Source organism: Lacerta agilis, chromosome 3 (assembly GCF_009819535.1).
Source record: "Lacerta agilis isolate rLacAgi1 chromosome 3, rLacAgi1.pri, whole genome shotgun sequence".
In the NCBI taxonomy this organism is placed as follows: domain Eukaryota; kingdom Metazoa; phylum Chordata; class Lepidosauria; order Squamata; family Lacertidae; genus Lacerta; species Lacerta agilis.
In genome coordinates, this window is record NC_046314.1 from 226,672 (window position 1) to 245,696 (window position 19,025).

At 42.9% G+C, this 19,025-nt stretch overlaps 2 protein-coding genes across 2 annotated transcripts in view; one reads left to right on the plus strand and one right to left on the minus strand.

Annotated features, from left to right (window-relative positions):
• The window catches only part of COL4A1 (collagen type IV alpha 1 chain), a 170,746-nt gene extending 165,472 nt beyond the window's left edge, over positions 1–5,274 (minus strand). Inside the window, exon 1 of the mRNA XM_033145547.1 lies at positions 5,158–5,274. Coding sequence (XP_033001438.1) covers positions 5,158–5,259 — 102 coding nt within the window. The 5' untranslated portion in view covers positions 5,260–5,274. The remainder of the gene's footprint in view (positions 1–5,157) is intronic.
• A 156-nt stretch (positions 5,275–5,430) lies between these two features.
• Positions 5,431–19,025, plus strand: part of COL4A2 (collagen type IV alpha 2 chain) — a 154,965-nt gene continuing 141,370 nt past the window's right edge. Inside the window, exons 1-3 of the mRNA XM_033145548.1 lie at positions 5,431–5,513; positions 5,750–5,838; positions 5,962–6,022. Of these exons, the coding sequence (XP_033001439.1) occupies positions 5,795–5,838; positions 5,962–6,022 (105 nt within the window). The 5' untranslated portion in view covers positions 5,431–5,513; positions 5,750–5,794. The remainder of the gene's footprint in view (positions 5,514–5,749; positions 5,839–5,961; positions 6,023–19,025) is intronic.

Here is a 19,025-nt window from a genome sequence, read left to right on the forward strand (position 1 = left end):
CTATCCCATATACCTGGCCTCAAACAAAGATTTTTCTCTCAAACTTAAGAAGAAGCACAGAGACGGTGAACCTATTTTAAAAGGTGGTTTATGAATACTGTAATTGAAGTGAAGACAATGGAACACTTTTAGAGGTAAAAGAATGCAAAACAGACAAAAGAAAGAAAAGGGTTATTGTACAGGGGAAAAGCAGTAACAAACATCTATGGACCAATTACTCCTTCACACAGATAGTCACATTTTGAACTGACATAACTCACAATTAACAAGCACATTTATTGCCAGATTAGTTCTGCTACATTGTTAAAATTTCAAAACTACTGTGAGATCATTTATTTATTTCTCTTTGGGCATCTCTTCCCTTAGGCAGGAAATGGAAACGCAAGTCCGGATGGAGGTCTGGTCCAGTATACCTATGATCCACCCATTCCTGTGGCCTGCTTTCGGTCTGGGTGGGAACTATCTGCAGGAAACATTCCAAGTGCAGAGAGTTGCCCAAACAGGCCTATAGACACTGCCTCAGTTTGCCAGGACAATGTTCAGAGGACATTGATGGATCCCCTTTAAGTGACAGAGATCTGTACAATTACCGGTAAGTCCCAAAGGAGGTTTTAAGTGACTCAGAGATACATTCCCAAGTGACCTTGGAGATACATTCCAGGAAGCAGTTTTAATTGGGGTGAAAAGAGCAGTGCTTAGTCCAGAGGAAGGAAACTGTACAGCAGAGGCCTAAAGACATAAAATAACAAACTCTGGAGAAGGGAAAAGATACTTAAAGAAGACATGCCTAGGACTTTAAAACTTTCCCCTGCCAACTATGGTAGGAACTTGCTATTCAAAAACATACATGGAATGGAAGGCCAGACAACTGCTCCACACATATAGAGGAAGTGGGTTGAAGCCTGTAACTCTGAAAACTCTTCTACTCTGAAATGGTTTAGGGGTGAACTAGGTTTCAGATGTAGCCCAAGTCATAAGGCTTGCCAGGCATATTCAAAGTAAGGCTCAGCAAGGAACACGCGCCGAATCAGCACTAGCTCTGTGCTGCCGATCCTTGACTAAAATAACCAACCCAATCCCATCTCCAAAATAAAATAAAATAAACTGCAACATCTGGGTGTGAAGAGTGATTCCAGTGTGGCGTGAGTGGGAAGGGAACTGAAGTGTGCTGATTGGAAGCTAGACCTGCCCATCAAGGGCTAGAGTCTCACAGAATGCTCCAGTCAGAGTGCTTGCAGAGAGGAACAGCATGCACAAATAGTTTATGTTTTTTCTTTATTTGTTTAACATGATGCTATTTTGTTTGATTTATAACTCCAAATGTATTATTTTTAATTCATCCTTTTTTAAAACCCAGAGTCTAGTTTTGAAGGAGGAAACATGCTTCCTCTTAATTAACAAGTACTGTCTTGTGTGAGACTGTGATCCTTTAAACTATATTGTTTTTTTGTGTCTAAATATCACAGTTAATTTATCATAGTTCTTTGGGAGCACTACCCAATTTGAAGCCTACTCCAGCTGATTTAAATTGCCTACATTCACCACTCCTTTTGAAAACCTAATTGTATTTTTGCAATATAGTATCCATATATTGATACAGTTCTTTTGGGGTGTGTGGGATCTCAGGTGTGGGGAGACACATCATACTCCTTCTGGGGTAGTTAGTCCACCTTTGGTCCCCACCTTGCACTCAGTTCCCGCCTGCTGTCCTGGACTAGCTGGATGAAGAGGAATGGTGGGAGGCAAGCAAGGGAACCCCCAGAGGAGGAAGGTTCAGAGCTAGGGGACTGGTGGTGGGACACCGAGGAGCAGTCAAGGGGGGAAGACGGGGGAAGAGGTGTCAGATGCTGAAGGGGAAACAGGATTTAGTGAGCAGGAAGAAGAACCTGTGATAGGGAGAAGTTCAGACTCTCCCTCCTGCTGTGTCCAACTTCTCTCCCATTCTCCCAGTACACACAGAGAAATGAAGAGGGCGAAATACAGATTAGTTTTGCATAGACACAGTTTGAGACCGCTTGAGAAACATCCTGGAGAGGGGGAGCTTTAATGAGGGGAGGAAGTCCTGGCAACTTCTCCATAGGGCAACACCTGCTGGAAAGGGTTGCTGAGGCCACTAAGCCAAGCTGTATTTTTGTTTCCTTGAACAGAGTTAATTTCACTGGCACTGGTGAATTGCTGCCATTATTGCTGACCTGCACTTGACTCCTATCCTGACACCTCCAGCTCCTAGAAGCTGTTAGCCTATGACAGCGGCTACACCCCAGAAAACAGCTTGGGCGGGTCGGCTAAACCAGGTGAGGATAGCCGATGGGCCCCAAACCCTCTGTGAGTTAGGAACTTCCCCTGCATGCGAAGACAGGCTCAGGTGGATTGAGTGGACAAGACCAATAGTGGGTTCAACGGTCAAGCAAAAGAATGCTTTGTTCAATTTCAGACAGAAAAAGTGGGGGGGGGACAATGGGTGCCATGTAGCCCATCCCAACACTCTTTTTCAATTGGTGTTGGTTATACACGATTTCACATAAGTGTGCGGGTGCCATGGAACACAATCCCTCCACAAAACAGTTGCTGCTTGTCATGCACAGGCTCCAGCTAATGCAGTTATATGTAATAATGAATACTTAGCAGAGGCAGGTGAGAATGATCTAGAGGAAATGGTCACATAGAAAGTTCAGGTGGATGTAGCTGCTTGAACCATTGAAAAAGACCACTTGCATACTGCAGTTTATTTTTCTGTGTGCTGGAAACCAGGAAAGCAATTTTCCTCAGAAGTTTGACCTCCCTAATTCATAATCCTACATTACATGATGATATTTTTAAACCATTAAGGATCTGTTGTATTTCTACTACTATTTTACATTTTTCAGTAATCCTTGGTAATCCCAGAGAGACACAGACACTTTTTCTTCATATTTATACATCATCTTTCAGGTATATTTTTTTAGCTATACAAGGGTAGCTTACATAATTATGATAAAACACATATAGAATAAGACCCAATGTTAAACCCAGCAAGCAACAGCAGTGACAAAATCCAGCAGAAGCAATAAAACAATGACAGCTGCACAAGAGCAGCGCATCCCATTTCAATGCCTGAGGCAAAACATCAAAGGTGCTGCCCAGCTGCCACTACCACCTCCCCTACGTGGGTTGTGTGGCAGTGCCTGCACAGCAGCATTGACAGCAGTAGGTTCCAGTGAGATCTCATGAGATCTTGTGGCGCTCGCATGAGATCTCATGCAATTTCCCCACCAGCAGGGGTGCTGCATCTTGGGGTTCTGCCACCAAAGGTGGCTGCCTCAGCCTTCCTGGTGTGCACATCTGCCTTGCAGCTTCAGCGAAATGTTGACAAATTAAAAAATCTGCTTGTGCCAGAAGGACATCAAATTCTGCACTAGGCACCCCTTCCCCACGAGGGGACTACACCTCAAGGTACCACCGCCAAGAAAGCCCTTTGCCCTGACACCACCCGCCTCGTTTCAGTGGCTAGGGGACCTCAGAGAAGGCCTTGTATGGCAAACATTAAGTTCAGGAAGCCTCATGCTGCCCCTTGACCTTACCTGGCAAGATCCCTTGCCAGGTTGCAGCCTAGGTGGGTCAAAACAGCAGCACTACCACTTTAAACATGTATGAAAAGGTTTGAGAAACGAGTCCCCCAATTCATGTGTGGATTCAAGGTGGCTAAAGACTGCTGCTGTAATAGGAGGCATCAATGTCTGAGATGGTTTAAAAGTGAAGCACTTTGATTTGTGCCTGAAAGCACAACAGAAGCTGAAGCGCTTGTTTAAGAAGTGGGGAGTTATGTCCTCAGTGGCCTCCAGTAGGAGCCAGCTGTTGTATTTTACAGCAACTTAAATTTCAAAAGCAGCTAGTCTGGCTTTTCCTGTGAAGGACGGGTGGGCCGCATCTACATGCTATAGAAGCCTCTTAGGCCTCAAATGACAACGATCCATGAGGGTCTCCAAAGCCAAGACTTGAGGGCAAGGCCACCCCCAACAGTAGTTTGACTGGCACTTTCCTAGTCAGTAACCCCACCAGCAGAGCCTCTAAGTCTGGTTCTTGTTTCCAGGGCTGTCTTTAGCATATGCGCCGCCAGGGTGCAAAGATCCGCCCAGCGCCCCCAAATTTAGTTTAGCGAAACTTCAGTCATATCAAAGGTGCCGCTGACCCCACTGCCGCATAACAGCTCAATACAATACGTAACGTAATATTTTGGGAAAAGAGTAAATTTCGCGTGCACTGCGCCATTGAGAATGACAAGCACCATTGTTGAGTCTGAAAAGCGCTGCCGTTGTGAATGACAAGTCTTTGGCAAATATGCACACAAAGTCGAAAGTCCTTGAGTGAAACAGTAGGTATACATTTTGGTAATACCTAGGTATATATGCATTTTGTTTTTCTAGCTTGATCAAAATTATTTATTATTTCATAACAGGTAGATAGTTCAGAGCTTAGGCGGCTTCAGCGGTGGGAGCTGGGCGCCCCCCCAGAATTTGGCGCCTGGGTGCCCTGCACCCATTGCACCCATGGATAAAGACGGCCCTGCTTGTCCCCAACCCATTACTGATCCAGACTTCTCCAAAACTGGAGCTGACGGTGAAGTGACTTAAAAGTTGTTCCGTCAGTGACCCTAGCAGCGGATCTTTGTGCCACAGGCACATACAACTGTGTCTGGACGCAATTGGGGGATCCTGGGGAGTTAGGGAAATGCAGCCAAGTGGGATTCACACAAGTAGGACCGATCATTGGAAACATGCGGAGAACACGCACCACCTAGCTGACTGCCTCAGCAACCCCAGAAAGCCTTTCCTTATCCTATCCATATCAACATACTGTATCGCAGATTCTAGCTAGAAAGAAATGGCGCGAAATCGAGACGCTCTGCATGTGTTCCAGCAAATGCGCCCAAGGCTGGCCAGCAGCGCCGCCTATTCCCACGCCGCCCGAGACCCGGGTCAGCCGACGCCGCCTTCCTTGCAAAGAGCCCCAGCTGCCCCTCGAAGGGGCCGACGTGGCTTCGGTCACCGGGGCGTTTATCCCCGCGGTCCTGGCGAGAGGGCTCCCTGGGAGGAGCGCCTGGTCTTGACCGAACCGAGGACTCTCGGCGCCGCGCTGGCCAGAAGAGCGCGGCGGGGTCGGGTACAGCCTGCTACTCACCGCCGCCGCTGCTTCGGCCGCCCAGCGCCGCTCGAGGAGGAGCAGCGGCAGCATCGCGGCCAGCAGGAGTGCGAGCGCCGGCTCCCGCGCGGGGCGGCCCATCCTCGTCCTCCTCTCGCGGCTGATCCTGACGCTTGCACGTGTGCTGCGGCCCCGATCCTGCGTCCGCCTCCGGCGCCTGTCGAGGAGGAAAGACGAGCTCGCCGCCCGGCGCCGCTTGTGCGCTGCCCAGGCCCCGCCCCGCCCCGGGGGCCGCGGGGAGGCGCCAGCAGCTGGCCGAGGGCCGCTCCCGCCGCACTCTGGACCGCCGCCGGCCGAGAGGCGCGCAGCTCCGGGCGCGCGAGGAGAGAGGGCAGGTGAGTCCCTGCACCGAGCAGCGCCAAGCGCGGGGCTCCCTCTCGCCCAAGAGCTGCTGGCGCCTTTAGCTCCGGGCGCCCGGGAGGGCGCTGCGAGGCGGCGGCGAGCTTGGGGGGAGCGGGGAGGGAGCGGGGGTCTCTCCCGGGTCGCCCGTCCGGCCCTGCCCCGCGCGGCGGCCCGTGATCAGGCGTGGCCGGCGCCCCGTTGCCCTTCTCACGCGCGTGTTGCTCCTCAGTCTGACTCGCAGGGCGCCTTCCCGTGCGCGGATCCAAAGACGAGGATGAGGCGCCACCCGCAGCTGCGCGTCGCCCGCCCCACTGGCCGGTAAGTGGCGCTTTCCTCGGAAGGGGACGGGGAGCCCCGGGGAGACGGGCCGATTTTCAGGCTCTCGGTAGCGCCGGGGACAGCATGCACTGTAACGATGGCAATTTTGTCTTTTCTGTGCAGGGTTTCACAAATGACGCTCTTTCTGGGATTGGTGCTGCTGCTTAGTGGTAAGGTGCAAGCTGTAAGTAAAACTTACTGGAAGTACGTTTCATTTCTATCCCTGTGAGTAACTTCTTTAGAATTGCTTTAGAATTAAGCTATTGCCAAAACACAGCCATCGCCCCAGTTTTTGAGGAAAGTGTTTTAATTTGTTTTATTAACTGGGATGTTCAGTATGCTTTCTGCTATAGAAGAGTTTGGGATATTTTTTATTTATTTCTGTTCAAAAATGCATGCCTACAGCATTTTATTTGTATGCCTCCTTTCCATTGTTAAAACAATGCTCAAAATCCTATTTTTAGGCTTGTACACATGAAGTGACTTAAGGAAATAAAAAAGTGTCTTGTGTGATTTGCTTCCTAAATGTATTTAAGATGGTTGGGTTAGCATCTTTTTCACTATGTATGCATATTTGCGCCCTGCAGAGATTTCTAGGCATACCTGTAGTTATAAAAGTTAATTAAGAGATCTTCCCATTGGCTAAACACTCATCAGTGGAGGTGCCATTCACACTTGAGCTTAGCCAAAAGCCCTTTCATATTTCTGTTTACACCTGGAGCTTCAATCACACCCATAGGACTTTGGATCAATTCACGATTGTTTAGTGGAAGGTACAAAGGGGACTCTATCTGTCATTGGGAACCCTGATACCAGAGAGTTCCCAATTACATAGCAGAATCGATGCCCATACAACCTTCCCTGTCTTCTAATCTGCTGAACACATGGCAGAGGGGGTATGCACAACCTTGCCACCCCTTTCTGAGTTCAGTGCATGCATGTATTGCATGCATGGGGGTTCCTGGGATCAAAGCCCCATTTTAGTAGTGCTAGATAAGAAATGGGGGTGAGGGCAAGAAATGAAGATCACCATCTAGGGCTTCTGTCCCTTAAAATTCAGGTGGTGAAGCTTTTCTCAGCATTGCAACTATGTGTTTATTTGGTTACCGGTACTGTATCATCCTAGGGGCTTTTTTTCAGCTGGAACTCACCAGAACTCAGTTCCAGCATCTCAGGTGAGTTCTGGCATCTCTCAGGTGGGCACCATTGCCAATCTAAGAGAAAGAGTTCATGGTGAGTTCTGGCAACTCTTTTTCTAGAAAAATAGCACTGATCATACTAGTATTCATATCAGCTTGATTCCTGTTTGAACCTGGTGTTTCTTGCTGGCATTAAAAGCACTGAAAGTTTGGCTTAACTAAATATTATGAGCTGCTATTGTTCAAATATAAATATGTTTATAAATGAACCCTTTCTGAATTCTTCATGGTGCTATGTATTTACTTACCATGACTCTTTTTTTCATTTGTTCACTGCTCCTGCCCCATGAAATGGGCACACAGCATGGGGCCAATATAGGCATGTTGCTAAAGGAGCTCACGTGCTGCTTCAATACATGGGGCTGTGTACTGTTGCCCAAAGACAGGGCAAGCCCAAGATATTTGGGCAAAAATTGGGCCATGCCCTACCAGGGAGGAAGGGGTGAGTGGAGATCTCCATCAGGAAGTAAAGGGGGGGGGATAAAGACCTACACTGGGAACAAGGGGGGTGAGTGGAAATCAACATTAGGAACAAGGGAGGGGGTACACATCAAGCTTACCCAAAGGTTGAAGTGGGAATCTAAGGCTGTTTGCAGGGGGGGGGGCACTCTGAATCAGCTTGGCAGGGGCAGAGTCCAGGAAACTTCAGAAGGCAGCCCCCACCATTTCCTCCCTGGGGGTGGGGGGAAACCAAGAGGCTGCTGTAAAGGTGGCATGGGGGCTGTGAAGGTGGTGGCAAATCTGGCCTTCAGTGCAGATCTCCTGCCCCCAGAGGCAGCTGCCTCACCTTGCCTCATGTCTGCTCATGTCACTGGATGAAATGAAGTGGAGACCTGTATGCCAAGAGAGGCAGAACGGGATTCCTTTTTTAAAAAATATATTTATTGATTTTTTAAAAAAACTAGACTTGCATAACAACAAGAAAACAACACATCACAACAATAATACAATACAAAAAAACAGAACACTACACTAATCTAAGATTTATCTCAATTTCTCTCTCACATCTTTGTTGGACTTCCTCCAACCACTCCCTCCTGGTTCCCCATATAAATCTTTCTTTTACACAATTTCATCTTCCTTTTTACTCTCTATTTCAGTTACTTAAACTTCTAAATTTTACCTCTAATAACTTTATCCTATATCCTTACTATCTTTAACTTATTTTCATATATCATTATCCTCTATATCTCATTATTTACTCCCCAATTTTCCCAGGAACCCCTAATACTTCTGTAAGGTCCTCTGTTCGCTGCTCATAATTAAGCAGGCAAAACTCCGAGTCTCCTTTAAGAGTTTTATTGTACAAACTATGTACAGTGCAGAGCTAATAAGTTCATGTCTGTATCAAGCGTCATCAGAATCTGGGAATGGCCCCTTCCAGTTCTGACCCTAACAAAAGAGCTTCGGTATACGGAAACCCCACCTTCCATCCTTTCATTTCACCCCTCGACGCCTTTGGGGCACCGTAAGCTGCGTGTCTCCTTCCTCGCCCCTTGAGCGAGAGGAGTGCGAGGGCTCTCCAGCATCCTCAAAACCTTTTCCCTCCATACCCTGAAAAGCCTCCCCCTCCCCGCTGGAAGCCCCTCTGCTGCCAGAGGAGGTGCTGCTGGTCAGGTGAGACCGGGGCTCTCTGTAGCATCCCGAGAGCCCTTCCACCACCTTGCGCTACGCAGGGGACAGTTCGCTGACAACTTCCTTAGAATTTCAAAATTCATATATTACAATATTTCTTTAAATAAAATTTAAACTTGTTCCACTCTTCCTGCACCGCTTCTTCCTTCCGGTCCTGCAGTCTCGCTATCAGCTCGGCAAAGTTCCATAAAATCAATCATCTTCATCTGCTAATCCTGTATTGTTGGTATTTCTTGAGTCTTCCAGTCCTTTGCAACTAAAATTCTAGCTGCTGTTGTGGCATACAAAAAGAAATTCTTGTCCTTATTGGGAATCTCATCGCTCACAATCCCCAAAAGATAGGCCTCCGTTGTTGTTTTTTCAGAAAAGTGTATTTAAACACCTTTTTCATTTCATTATAATTTCCCCCCAGAAAGCCTTTAGTTTGGGGCATGTCCACCACATATGGAAAAAGGTTCCTTCTTTTTCTTTACATTTCCAGCACTTATTACCAGTAATATTACAGTGGTACCCCGCTAGACGAATGCTTCGCTAGACGAAAAACTCGCTAGACGAAAGCATTCGTCTAGCGGGAGGCTGCCCCGCTAGACGAAAAAGTCTATGGGGCTGCCTCGCAAGACGAAAAAATTTCGTCTTTTTTTTTTTCGTTTTGCGGAGCGCGGCTCCCATTGCCGCTCCGCAAGACGAAAACCCCGCTAGACGAAAATTTTCGCGGGACGAATTATTTTCGTCTAGCGGGGCACCACTGTATACATCTTTGCTAACATAACCGGAGTTAAGTACCATCTATACATCATTTTCATCAAGTTTTCTTTTAATGTAGTACATGCTGTAAAATTCCAACTTTTTCCCATAATTTCTCCCAGTCATCTAACATAATATTGTGCCCTAAATCCTTAGCCCAGTCAATCATTACTGATTTTACCTGTTCATCCTTTGTATGCCATTCTAGCAACAATTTATACATTCTGGAAAGATTCTTATAATTGGACTCCAATAATTCTATCTCCAGTCTGGTTTTCTTGATCTGAAAACCTGAATTTTTACCATCCAGTTTAAAGGTCTCATTGATCTGATGATATTGTAACCAATCCGTCAAATGATCTTTTAATTGTTCATATGGCTTCAGTTTAAGTATATTATCTTGTTCCATCAGCACATCACTATATTTCAACCAAATAGACTCAGTATTTATCCTTTTCCGTGCTTTAGCCTCCAAAGGTGAGATCCACCTGGGTGTCTTCTTTACCAATAGATCTTTATATCTAATCCAAACCTTAAACAAGGCCTTTTGAATTATATGATTTTTAAAACCACTGTGGGCTTTCACTTTATCGTACCATAGGTATGCATGCCATCCGAACCGATTATCATAACCTTCCAGGTCCAGCAAATCCACGTTCTCCAATAAAAACCAATCTTTGAGCCAGCAGAAAGCCGCTGACTCAAAATATAACTTCATATATGGCAGGGAAAACCCCCCTCTCTCTTTATCATCCGTTAATAATTTAAACTTTATCCTGGGTTTCCCCCCCTGCCAAATATATTTGGATAACGCTTTTTGCCATTCCTGAAAACATTTAACATTCTCAATAATCAGTAATACCTGAAACATAAATAACATCTTAGGTAGCACATTCATCTTTTTTAAACATTTTAAATCATTTTTTCGATACAAACATCAACCACAAAAAACACAAACAATAAAAACTATAATAATAATAACACAGTTTGACAATTCAAATTTAAATACACTGATATACCTATGACTACACCTTTTTTTACAACACTGTTTCCCCACCTCTCTCACCTCCCTCTACCTCCCACCACTGTCCACCTTATCACTTAAATATTCATTCCAGATTTCTTCATGTTTTCCATTCTTACTTTGCAACGACATGCAATTCGTTCGTATGTAGCTAATATGTCCATATTATCAATCCATGTGCTCAATGGAATCTTTTTGCGGCTCTTCCAATTCATCAAAACAAGTTTTTTTGCTTCTAATATAGCATGGTACATCCATTTTTTTTGACCCCCTGAAATCTTCCACGTTTCCGGAATATAATTTAGAATTAAATTCAGTTCCCCTAAATAACAATTCCTTTTTATTACTCTTCCTATAAATATCCTCACCTCGCACCAAAATGATCTTATCATCAGGCAATTAATCAACATATATACTAAGTTCGCCTTTTTACTCCCACATCTCCAGCAATTGTCTGCACTTATTTTCTTCTGGTATAGTTTTGCTGGAGTCCAGTGGACTCTAAATATTATTTTCTGTTGAATTAGTCTTAGATCTTAGTCTTAAATCCATAGAGGCTATTTCTGTTGATTTCATACTTGACTCCCATATATCATTTGTTATCTGTACCCCTAACTCTTCACTCCATTTTTGTCTATCATATTCTAGATCATATTTCTTCCTGTTGAGTAGGGTTTTATATAGTCCAAGTGTAGAGTTTTTTGTTTTTGTTGCAGAGATTAAATGTTGTATCAGCATAGGTGTTTCCGATGCTGCTATAGCATCAGGGCCAAACTGCGTTTCCAACATATGCTTCAATTGGATGTATTGCCATTGTGTTTCACTAGTTAATCCATACTTTACTTGCAAAGTCTTATATTCCACAAATTTATAATTTTCATCAATTAATTGATTCAATGTCAAAATACCTTTTTTCATCCAATTTTGCCAAATTATTACTTGATTTCCAATTTTTAATTTTGGGTTGGCCCATATTGTTAATTTCTCATGCTGATAGGGGGTCATTCTTATTATTTTTATTTATATTCATCCAGATTTTTATAGGTGCTTTAATAGTCTCCAGGATAGTAGGATATTTCATAAAATTGGAGCCGAGTTTAGTCCACCCTACAAGAGGTTCAAATAACTATATTCGAGAGAAGCCCAAATGGGATTCTTGCTAGCTCTCCAATAATTAGTCTTACTCAGCAGGTAAGCCTGGTGGTATGATTCCAGATTTGGGAGCCCAAAGCCGCCTTCCTTTTATGTAGTGATATTCTAGGTGGCTTTGTGCCCCACAGACACGATCTAAATAGTTGATTTATTTTTTGGAAGTATAATTTGGGAATATATATTGGTAATCCTCTAAGAATGTATAAAAGTTTTGGAACAACATTTCTTTTGAGGACATTAACCTTTCCCCAAAGGGAGAGGTTTAGCAGTCCCCACCTTTCAATATCAAAAGAAATTTCATTTATAATTTGATTCAAATTTAATTTTACAATTTGGTCTATATCAGATGAAATAATTATACCCAAATATTTAATAAAGTCTTTGCACATCTGAAATTGATGGTTTCTATATACTATAGCCCTTGGCCCTATTGGTAAAATCTCTGATTTTGTTCAATTTATGGCGTATACCGATATTTTGCCAAAGGTTTTTATTTTCTCCATAATTTTTGGAATTGTATCTTCTGGTTTTGTAATAAATAAAGGATATCATCTGCAAATAATACAATTTTGTAATTATCTTTTTGTGCTTTACACCCTTGATATGCTCACCCTGAATTATTGCTCTTCTTAATGGTTCCAAGCAGAGATTAAATAATAATGGAGAAAGAGGACATCCTTGTCTCATTCCTCGATTTAAGCTAATCAGATTTGAAATTCTTCCATTTGTAACGATCCGGGACGTTGGGTTTTTATAAATCATTTTAATCCACTTACCGTATTCTATAGGGAAACCAAACTTATGTAACACAAAGCCTATAAATTCTTTATATATTCTGTCAAAAGCCTTTTCTGCGTCTAATGACAATATCATAAATTCCTCTTCATCTTTGTTTAAATTTATCAAATCTATTGTTAATCTGATATTATCTGTAGCTTGTCTTGTTTTTATAAAACCTGATTGATAATTACCGGTATGTATCAAATCTTGAATAACATTTTGTAGTTTTGCAGCCAATATTGCATTCAGAATCTTTGCATCAACATTCATTAATGATATTGGTCTATAATTTGCACATTTAGTAGGGTCTCTGTTAGGTTTTGGTATAATTATTATTAAAGCTTCATTGAATGTTGTAGCTGATATACCTTAATAAGCTATTTCCTGGTTGTTGTTGTTGTTCAGTCGTTCAGTCGTGTCCAACTCTTCGTGACCCCATGGACCAGAGCACGCCAGACACGCCTATCTTTCACTGCCTCCCGCAGTTTGGCCAAACTCATGCCAGTTGCTTTGAGAACACTGTCCCAACCATCTCATCCTCCATCACCCCCTTCTCCTTGTGCCCTCCATCTTCCCCAACATCAGGGTCTTTTCCAGGGAGTCTTCTCTTCTCATGAGGTGGCCAAAGTCTATTTCCTCATAGACTTCTAGAAGTCTGGGGACTAATGGATTTTTGAATATTTTATACCATTCTATGGGAAAGCCGTCTGGTCCAGGTGATTTCCTATTCCCCATTGTTTCTATTGCATTCTCAATATCTGATATATTTAGGGGTGCTGATAACATATCTTTTTGATATTCTTCAATAGTTGGTAATTTAATATCTTGAAAGAAGTTCTCCACCTCATCCTCTGATATATTTTAAGAATTTCCATGATAAATTATTGAAAGCCTTCTCAGCGTCCACTAACATGAAAGCAGCTTTTTTGTTTGGCTTTAAATCTAGATACTCAATGAAATATATCACTGTTCTCATGTTAGTTCTCATAAGATGGTCCGGGAGGAATCCTGCCTGATCTTGATTAATTAGATCAGGGGTCCCCAAACTAAGGCCTGGGGGCTGGATGCGGCCCAATTGCCTTCTAAATCCAGCCCGCAGATGGTCTGGGAATCAGTGTGTTTTTACATGAGTAGAATGTGTCCTTTTATTTAAAATACATCTCTGGGTTATTTGTGGGCCCTGCCTGGTGTTTTTACATGAGTAGAATGTGTCCTTTTATTTAAACTGCATCTCTGGGTTATTTGTGGGGCATAGGAATTTGTTCATTTTTTTTCCAAAATATAGTCCAGCCCCCCACAAGGTCTGAGGGACAGTGGACCACCCCCCTGCTGAAAAAGTTTGCTGACCCCTGAATTAGATCCTTTAATACCAATTTCAGTCTATTGGCCAGAATTCCTGCATGCAGTTTGTAATCGTTATTTAAAAGAGAGATAAGCCTCTAATTATTGACAGATTCGTGAGATGATACTTGTTTATGAACTAGAACTATAGTCACTTCTTGCCATGATTCTGGGATTTTACCATCTTGCATTATTTTGTTCATAAGTGATTTCAAAGGTAAGGCTATTATCTCCTCCAATTTTTTATAATGAATTTCCAATAGCCCATATGGGCCTGGTGATTTGCCCAAATTTGATTGTGAGATGACGAATTTAATTGGTCAATTCTCTTCTGCTATTTTGGGAATTTCTTTCTCTTGAAGGTACTTTAATATATCCTGTTCTTCCTCTATTCCTGCCTTATATAAATTTCAAAAATGGCCCCAAAAGCAATTGATTATTCCTTCTTGGTTATCAATTACCTTCCCTTCTTGGACTATTTTATCAATTTGTTTTTCTCTTTGTTTCTTTTTTAACTGCCATGCCAGCAGTTTACCTGGTTTGTTGGCATGCTCAAAATTTCTTTTGTTTCATCCATTTGATAATAACAATAACAATTTATTTATACCCTGCCCATCTGGCTGGGTTTCCCCAGCCACTCTGGGCGGCTTCTAACAGAACATTAAAATGCAATAATCTATTAAACATTAAAAGCCTCCCTAAATGTTGATGTTATTCTCCATCTCTTGGGTTAAGTGTGATGAATGTTGAGATTGCCATATTTTAATATTTTGGTTTGCAGTTTTATTTTTTGGATTTTTCACCAATATATTCTCATTCAATGTTATTTCTTGCCTAATCTGATTTAATTTATTTTCTCATTTTTTTGTGTTGTGTTTTGTTGAATATAAAATCCTCTGATAAAGGCCTTTCCTGCATCCCAGATAACTCTAATACCTGTCTCATGCACCATATTTATTTCAAAAAAAACACTTTTAATGATTCTTTGGCTTTTTGAAGTATTTTGGCATCATTTAAAATTCTCTCATTCATCTCCATCTTTTACATATCTTCTTGTTACTTCTTAATTTTAACGTCATCAGATTGTGATCTGATATGGATTTGGGTTGGATCTCCACTTTCTTAATTAATGTTCTTGAGTTACTCGATATCCATATTCCAGCTATTCACCTGCGGATTTTTTGGCTTCTGAGTAATATGTATATCGCCTCTCTTCTACATGCTTATCTCTCCAGGCATCAATTAAATACAGGTCTTCTACCATTTGGAAGAAGGATTTTGGAAGTTTCCCTTCCTTGGATTTTTGCCTCCTTTCCGTTCTATCTTGTTCTATTGAGGTGACCCCATTGAGGTCTCCCATAAGAATCAGGTCCTCATTATTATATTCAAGTAGCTTTTCCTCCAATGTTTGAATTTTTGTTTGTTTTATTTCCATTTGGAGTGTACACACCCACCAATATTAGTTTTTCTTTTCCTCTTGTTAACTGCACTCCTAAATGTCTTGCCATCCTCATCTTTAAGTATTAATTTAGATTCTAACTTCGGGTTTATATATATAACAATCCCTCTTTTTTGTGTACACCCAAAGCTATAAATTCCGCTCCTAATCTCTTGTTTATTAATACTCTCCTATGTTTTTTAAGCTATGTGTGTTTCCTGGAGGCAGATAACATCCCAGTTCTTCTTTTTTAAAATATGTTTGCTTTTATTTCTTTTTGTTTTACTATTTAAACCATTTATATTCCACGAGATAATATTCAAATTCATCAAACTTTATTGGCCACTATTTTTAGAATTGATTCAGAATAAGTATCAAAGAAAGGAATCAAGTTTAATTTAATAAATTATGTCTTATTATATTTCTCAGCACTGGCTTTTACTCTCTCCTTGGGCTTTCCACCTTCTTTTCTCTCTCCTGTGTAGTTCTCCCAGTTCTCTCTTGTATTTTCTCCAGAATTTCCTGACGTCCTCTGCTTTTCTGAGGGTCTTTCTTCTATCTTTGTAAGTGAAGGATATTCCCTCCAGGAAGTCCCATTTGTATCTTATTTCCTTATTCTTTAATGCATCTGTCAGTGTCTTATAGTTTTGTCTTTTTCTCAGGATCCTTTTAGGGAGTTCTTTAAAGAATGTAATGTTCCTGTAGTCTATCCTCAGTTTTCTTTTCTGCAATATCTTGTCCTTCAACAATCTTGAACTGAAAAACACCAGACACTTTCCTGGTCCTTTACTTGACTTCGTTCTATCAGTCTTGATTCTAAAGATCTTATCTATGTCCATTATCAATTCTTTCTCTTGAACACCCAGCTAGTTAGCAAGTTCCTTTGTTAGTTTTGATTTGATATCTTCATTGTCTATCTCTGGGATTCCTCAAAAGCAAAGAATAAGCTCCCTTTGATTCATTTCCAGAATAGCAATTTGGTCTAATGTCTCCTCATGAATTCTCTTTAGTTCCAATATTACATCGTTTATTGTGTCTTGTCCTTTTTCAGTTCCTTGTTCTCTGTGTTTTCTTAGCAGTTTCCGTTGAAAGTTCCTCTTGTTTACTGATTCTAGATTTTAAGCCTTGCACTGTCTTCTCTATTTCCATGTTTTTAATAGTAAGCTGATTGGCGTCTTGGTGCTGTGATGGCGGCAGCTAGTGTGGACTGTAATTTCTTGGTATTCATTATATTGGCTTCCCTATATACAAAAATAAACTTTGACCCAGTCTCAATAATCTCCTTTAGCAGTTCTTTTGCACTTAGATGACCCCTATATCTAAATTTATTATACTCTGAGAGATCTGGGAGTAGGTTATTCCATTACCCCTTCAACATTTGTTACTTAAAATATGAAATACTATGATAGTCACTTATCCAGTACTTTAATTACTAAAACCCCACAATACAATAATCAATTAATTATAAGCTTGCTATTGGAATTAATTTATACAGTGGTACCTCGGGTGGCACTGAGGGTTAAACCACAGAGCCTAGGGTTTGCCGATCAGAAGGTCGGCGGTTCGAATCCCCACAACAGGTGAGCTCCCGTTGCTTAGTCCCAGCTCCTGCCCACCTAGCAGTTCGAAAGCACGTCAGAGTGGAAGTAGATAAATAGGTACTGCTCTGGTGGGAAGGTAAACGGCGTTTCCGTGTGCTGCTCTGGTTCACCAGAAGTGGCTTTGTCATGCTGGCCACATGACCTGGAAGCTGTATGCCGGCACCCTTGGCCAGTAATGCAAGATCAGTGCCGCAACCCTAGAGTTGGACACGACTGGACCTAATGGTCAGGGGTTCCTTTACCTTTTTACCTCGGGTTACGTACTTAATTGGTTCCGGGTCGCTGTACGTAACCCGAAAAGTATGTAACCCGGAAAAACAAAAAAATTGCTTCTGCGCATGCGCAGACCACATAAACACTTCTGCGCATGCACGAATCACGTGCACTTCTGGGTTAGCGGAATTTGTAACCCGAAAAGTATGCAACCCGAAGCGTACGTAACCCGAGGTACGACTGTATTTTCTATTGCCCATCTGGTTATCTAATATCAAATCTTGTTAGCCGGATGTCAGGGAACTGCCACCTGGCCCGCTGAGGGGAGCAGAGGGTCTGTTAACATACAGAGAGCCCCGACACCAATTCAGCAGCAGCACCTCCAATGGGGAGGAGAGGGAAGGAACCAGCCAGGCGGGGAGAGGGCTTAGGGATGTCACTGAGAGCCCCAGCGCCTTTTCTAGCCAGGAGCCACAAGCAGGGAGCTGGCGGGGAGAGGGCTTGGGGATGTTGCTGAGACCCTGCGGTTACCTTGCCTGGCTGGTCAGGAGGGAGGCACACCATTTCCGGCACCCCAGTTGCGCAGAGGGGTGAAATGCAAGGAGGGTAGGAGGAGACTTGGGGTGCCGAAGTTCTTGTGCTGGGGGAGAAGCTGGAAAGGGCCACTCCCGGATTCTGCCAGCGACTGAGACAGACATGCTTTTTGTAGCTCTGCACTGTAAATAGTTTGCACAGTAAAACTGCAAAAGACTGTTTGGGCTCCTGCTCCGTTACTCATGAAGCACCTTCACGCGAACCTTACACCTTAGGGTTCTGAATATTAATTCATTCAATTAGCCAATACCTTTAGAACATAACACCTTGTTCTGTTCAATTCATAAAAAATTCACATCAACCATTTAAATAATCAGCATAATTCATTACCAAACCTTAGCAATGATAATAGGGGGAGGGCTTGTCCTTATAGAGTCTCCTTGCTTGGGACATGTATGTCCACCAGGATTATCATAATGTAATTTCTTTTCCACCACTAGGTGTCCCTGTACAGTCTATAACAACCTGCCGGTAGTGATGTCTTCCTTTATGCTTAAAGAAAGTTAACATTGATTTGTTGGTGGCACTTCCTCTTACCAAGTTCCGTTTTGGCTACTCACAAGAAGGGAGGGAGGGATGACTCCGCTTCTATCTGTCGCCATGTTCTTTTCCCACCCACAACTGTGGCGTCCCGGCTTCTCCTCCACTAACCCTTCTTTGTTTTTGTTTTTCCTTTATCCCCTGAGCTGCTGCTTACACTCTTTCCCTTTCTCCTCTTTCTCTTTCACTGTTAACTTTCAACTCTCTCGCAACCCTTGGATTAACTTTCCTTAGTCTCAGCGTCACCTCAGCAAACCCTTCCTCTCCATCTGTGGTGCGTTCCCTCGCCTTCCTGCCTCTTCCGTCTTCCACCGGCCCCTCGAATTGAGCAATCTCTCCATCGTTCTACCTCTTATGAGACTACATTCCTTAATGCTCCGATTATCCTCCTAAAAAGCCTGCTTTCTCCCTCCTTTCCATTTCAGGCAAGGCTTGTCTCTCAACACCCAAAAGTAGCAGGAGGAGGACCCAGCTGAACTCCCCACTTCTGCTCCCCGCCTCTCGTCCACTATCAGTGAACCTTGGTCAGTTTTTAATTTATAATAAAAGATTCGGTCAATTTGTATGGATCATTTGATGTAAAGATCCGTAAACACAATTTTTAAAGTCGAGTTGGAGTGGACCTCCTTTCCCCGGCTTTCCTTTTCTGTTGTTTCACATATAGAAAGGCGTCTGTTCTTGTTAATATTTTTCCGTTTTGTTTTCTGATGTTAGAATCACCTGAGAACAGAGTTCTAATGGCTAGTTTTCAATTCAGAGAGTTTGGCACTACTCACTCGGGTCTTGTGGCTTCTCACGGCCGAGATAGGCCCACTTCTTTTAGCGCTGAGACTCTCCTGTCTTCCTCCACTTCTGTGCTAGAAGTACAGGAAGCCCCTTCAGGCGCTGCTTGGTGCTTTTTAAAGTTTGAGACTGCCTCTCAATCC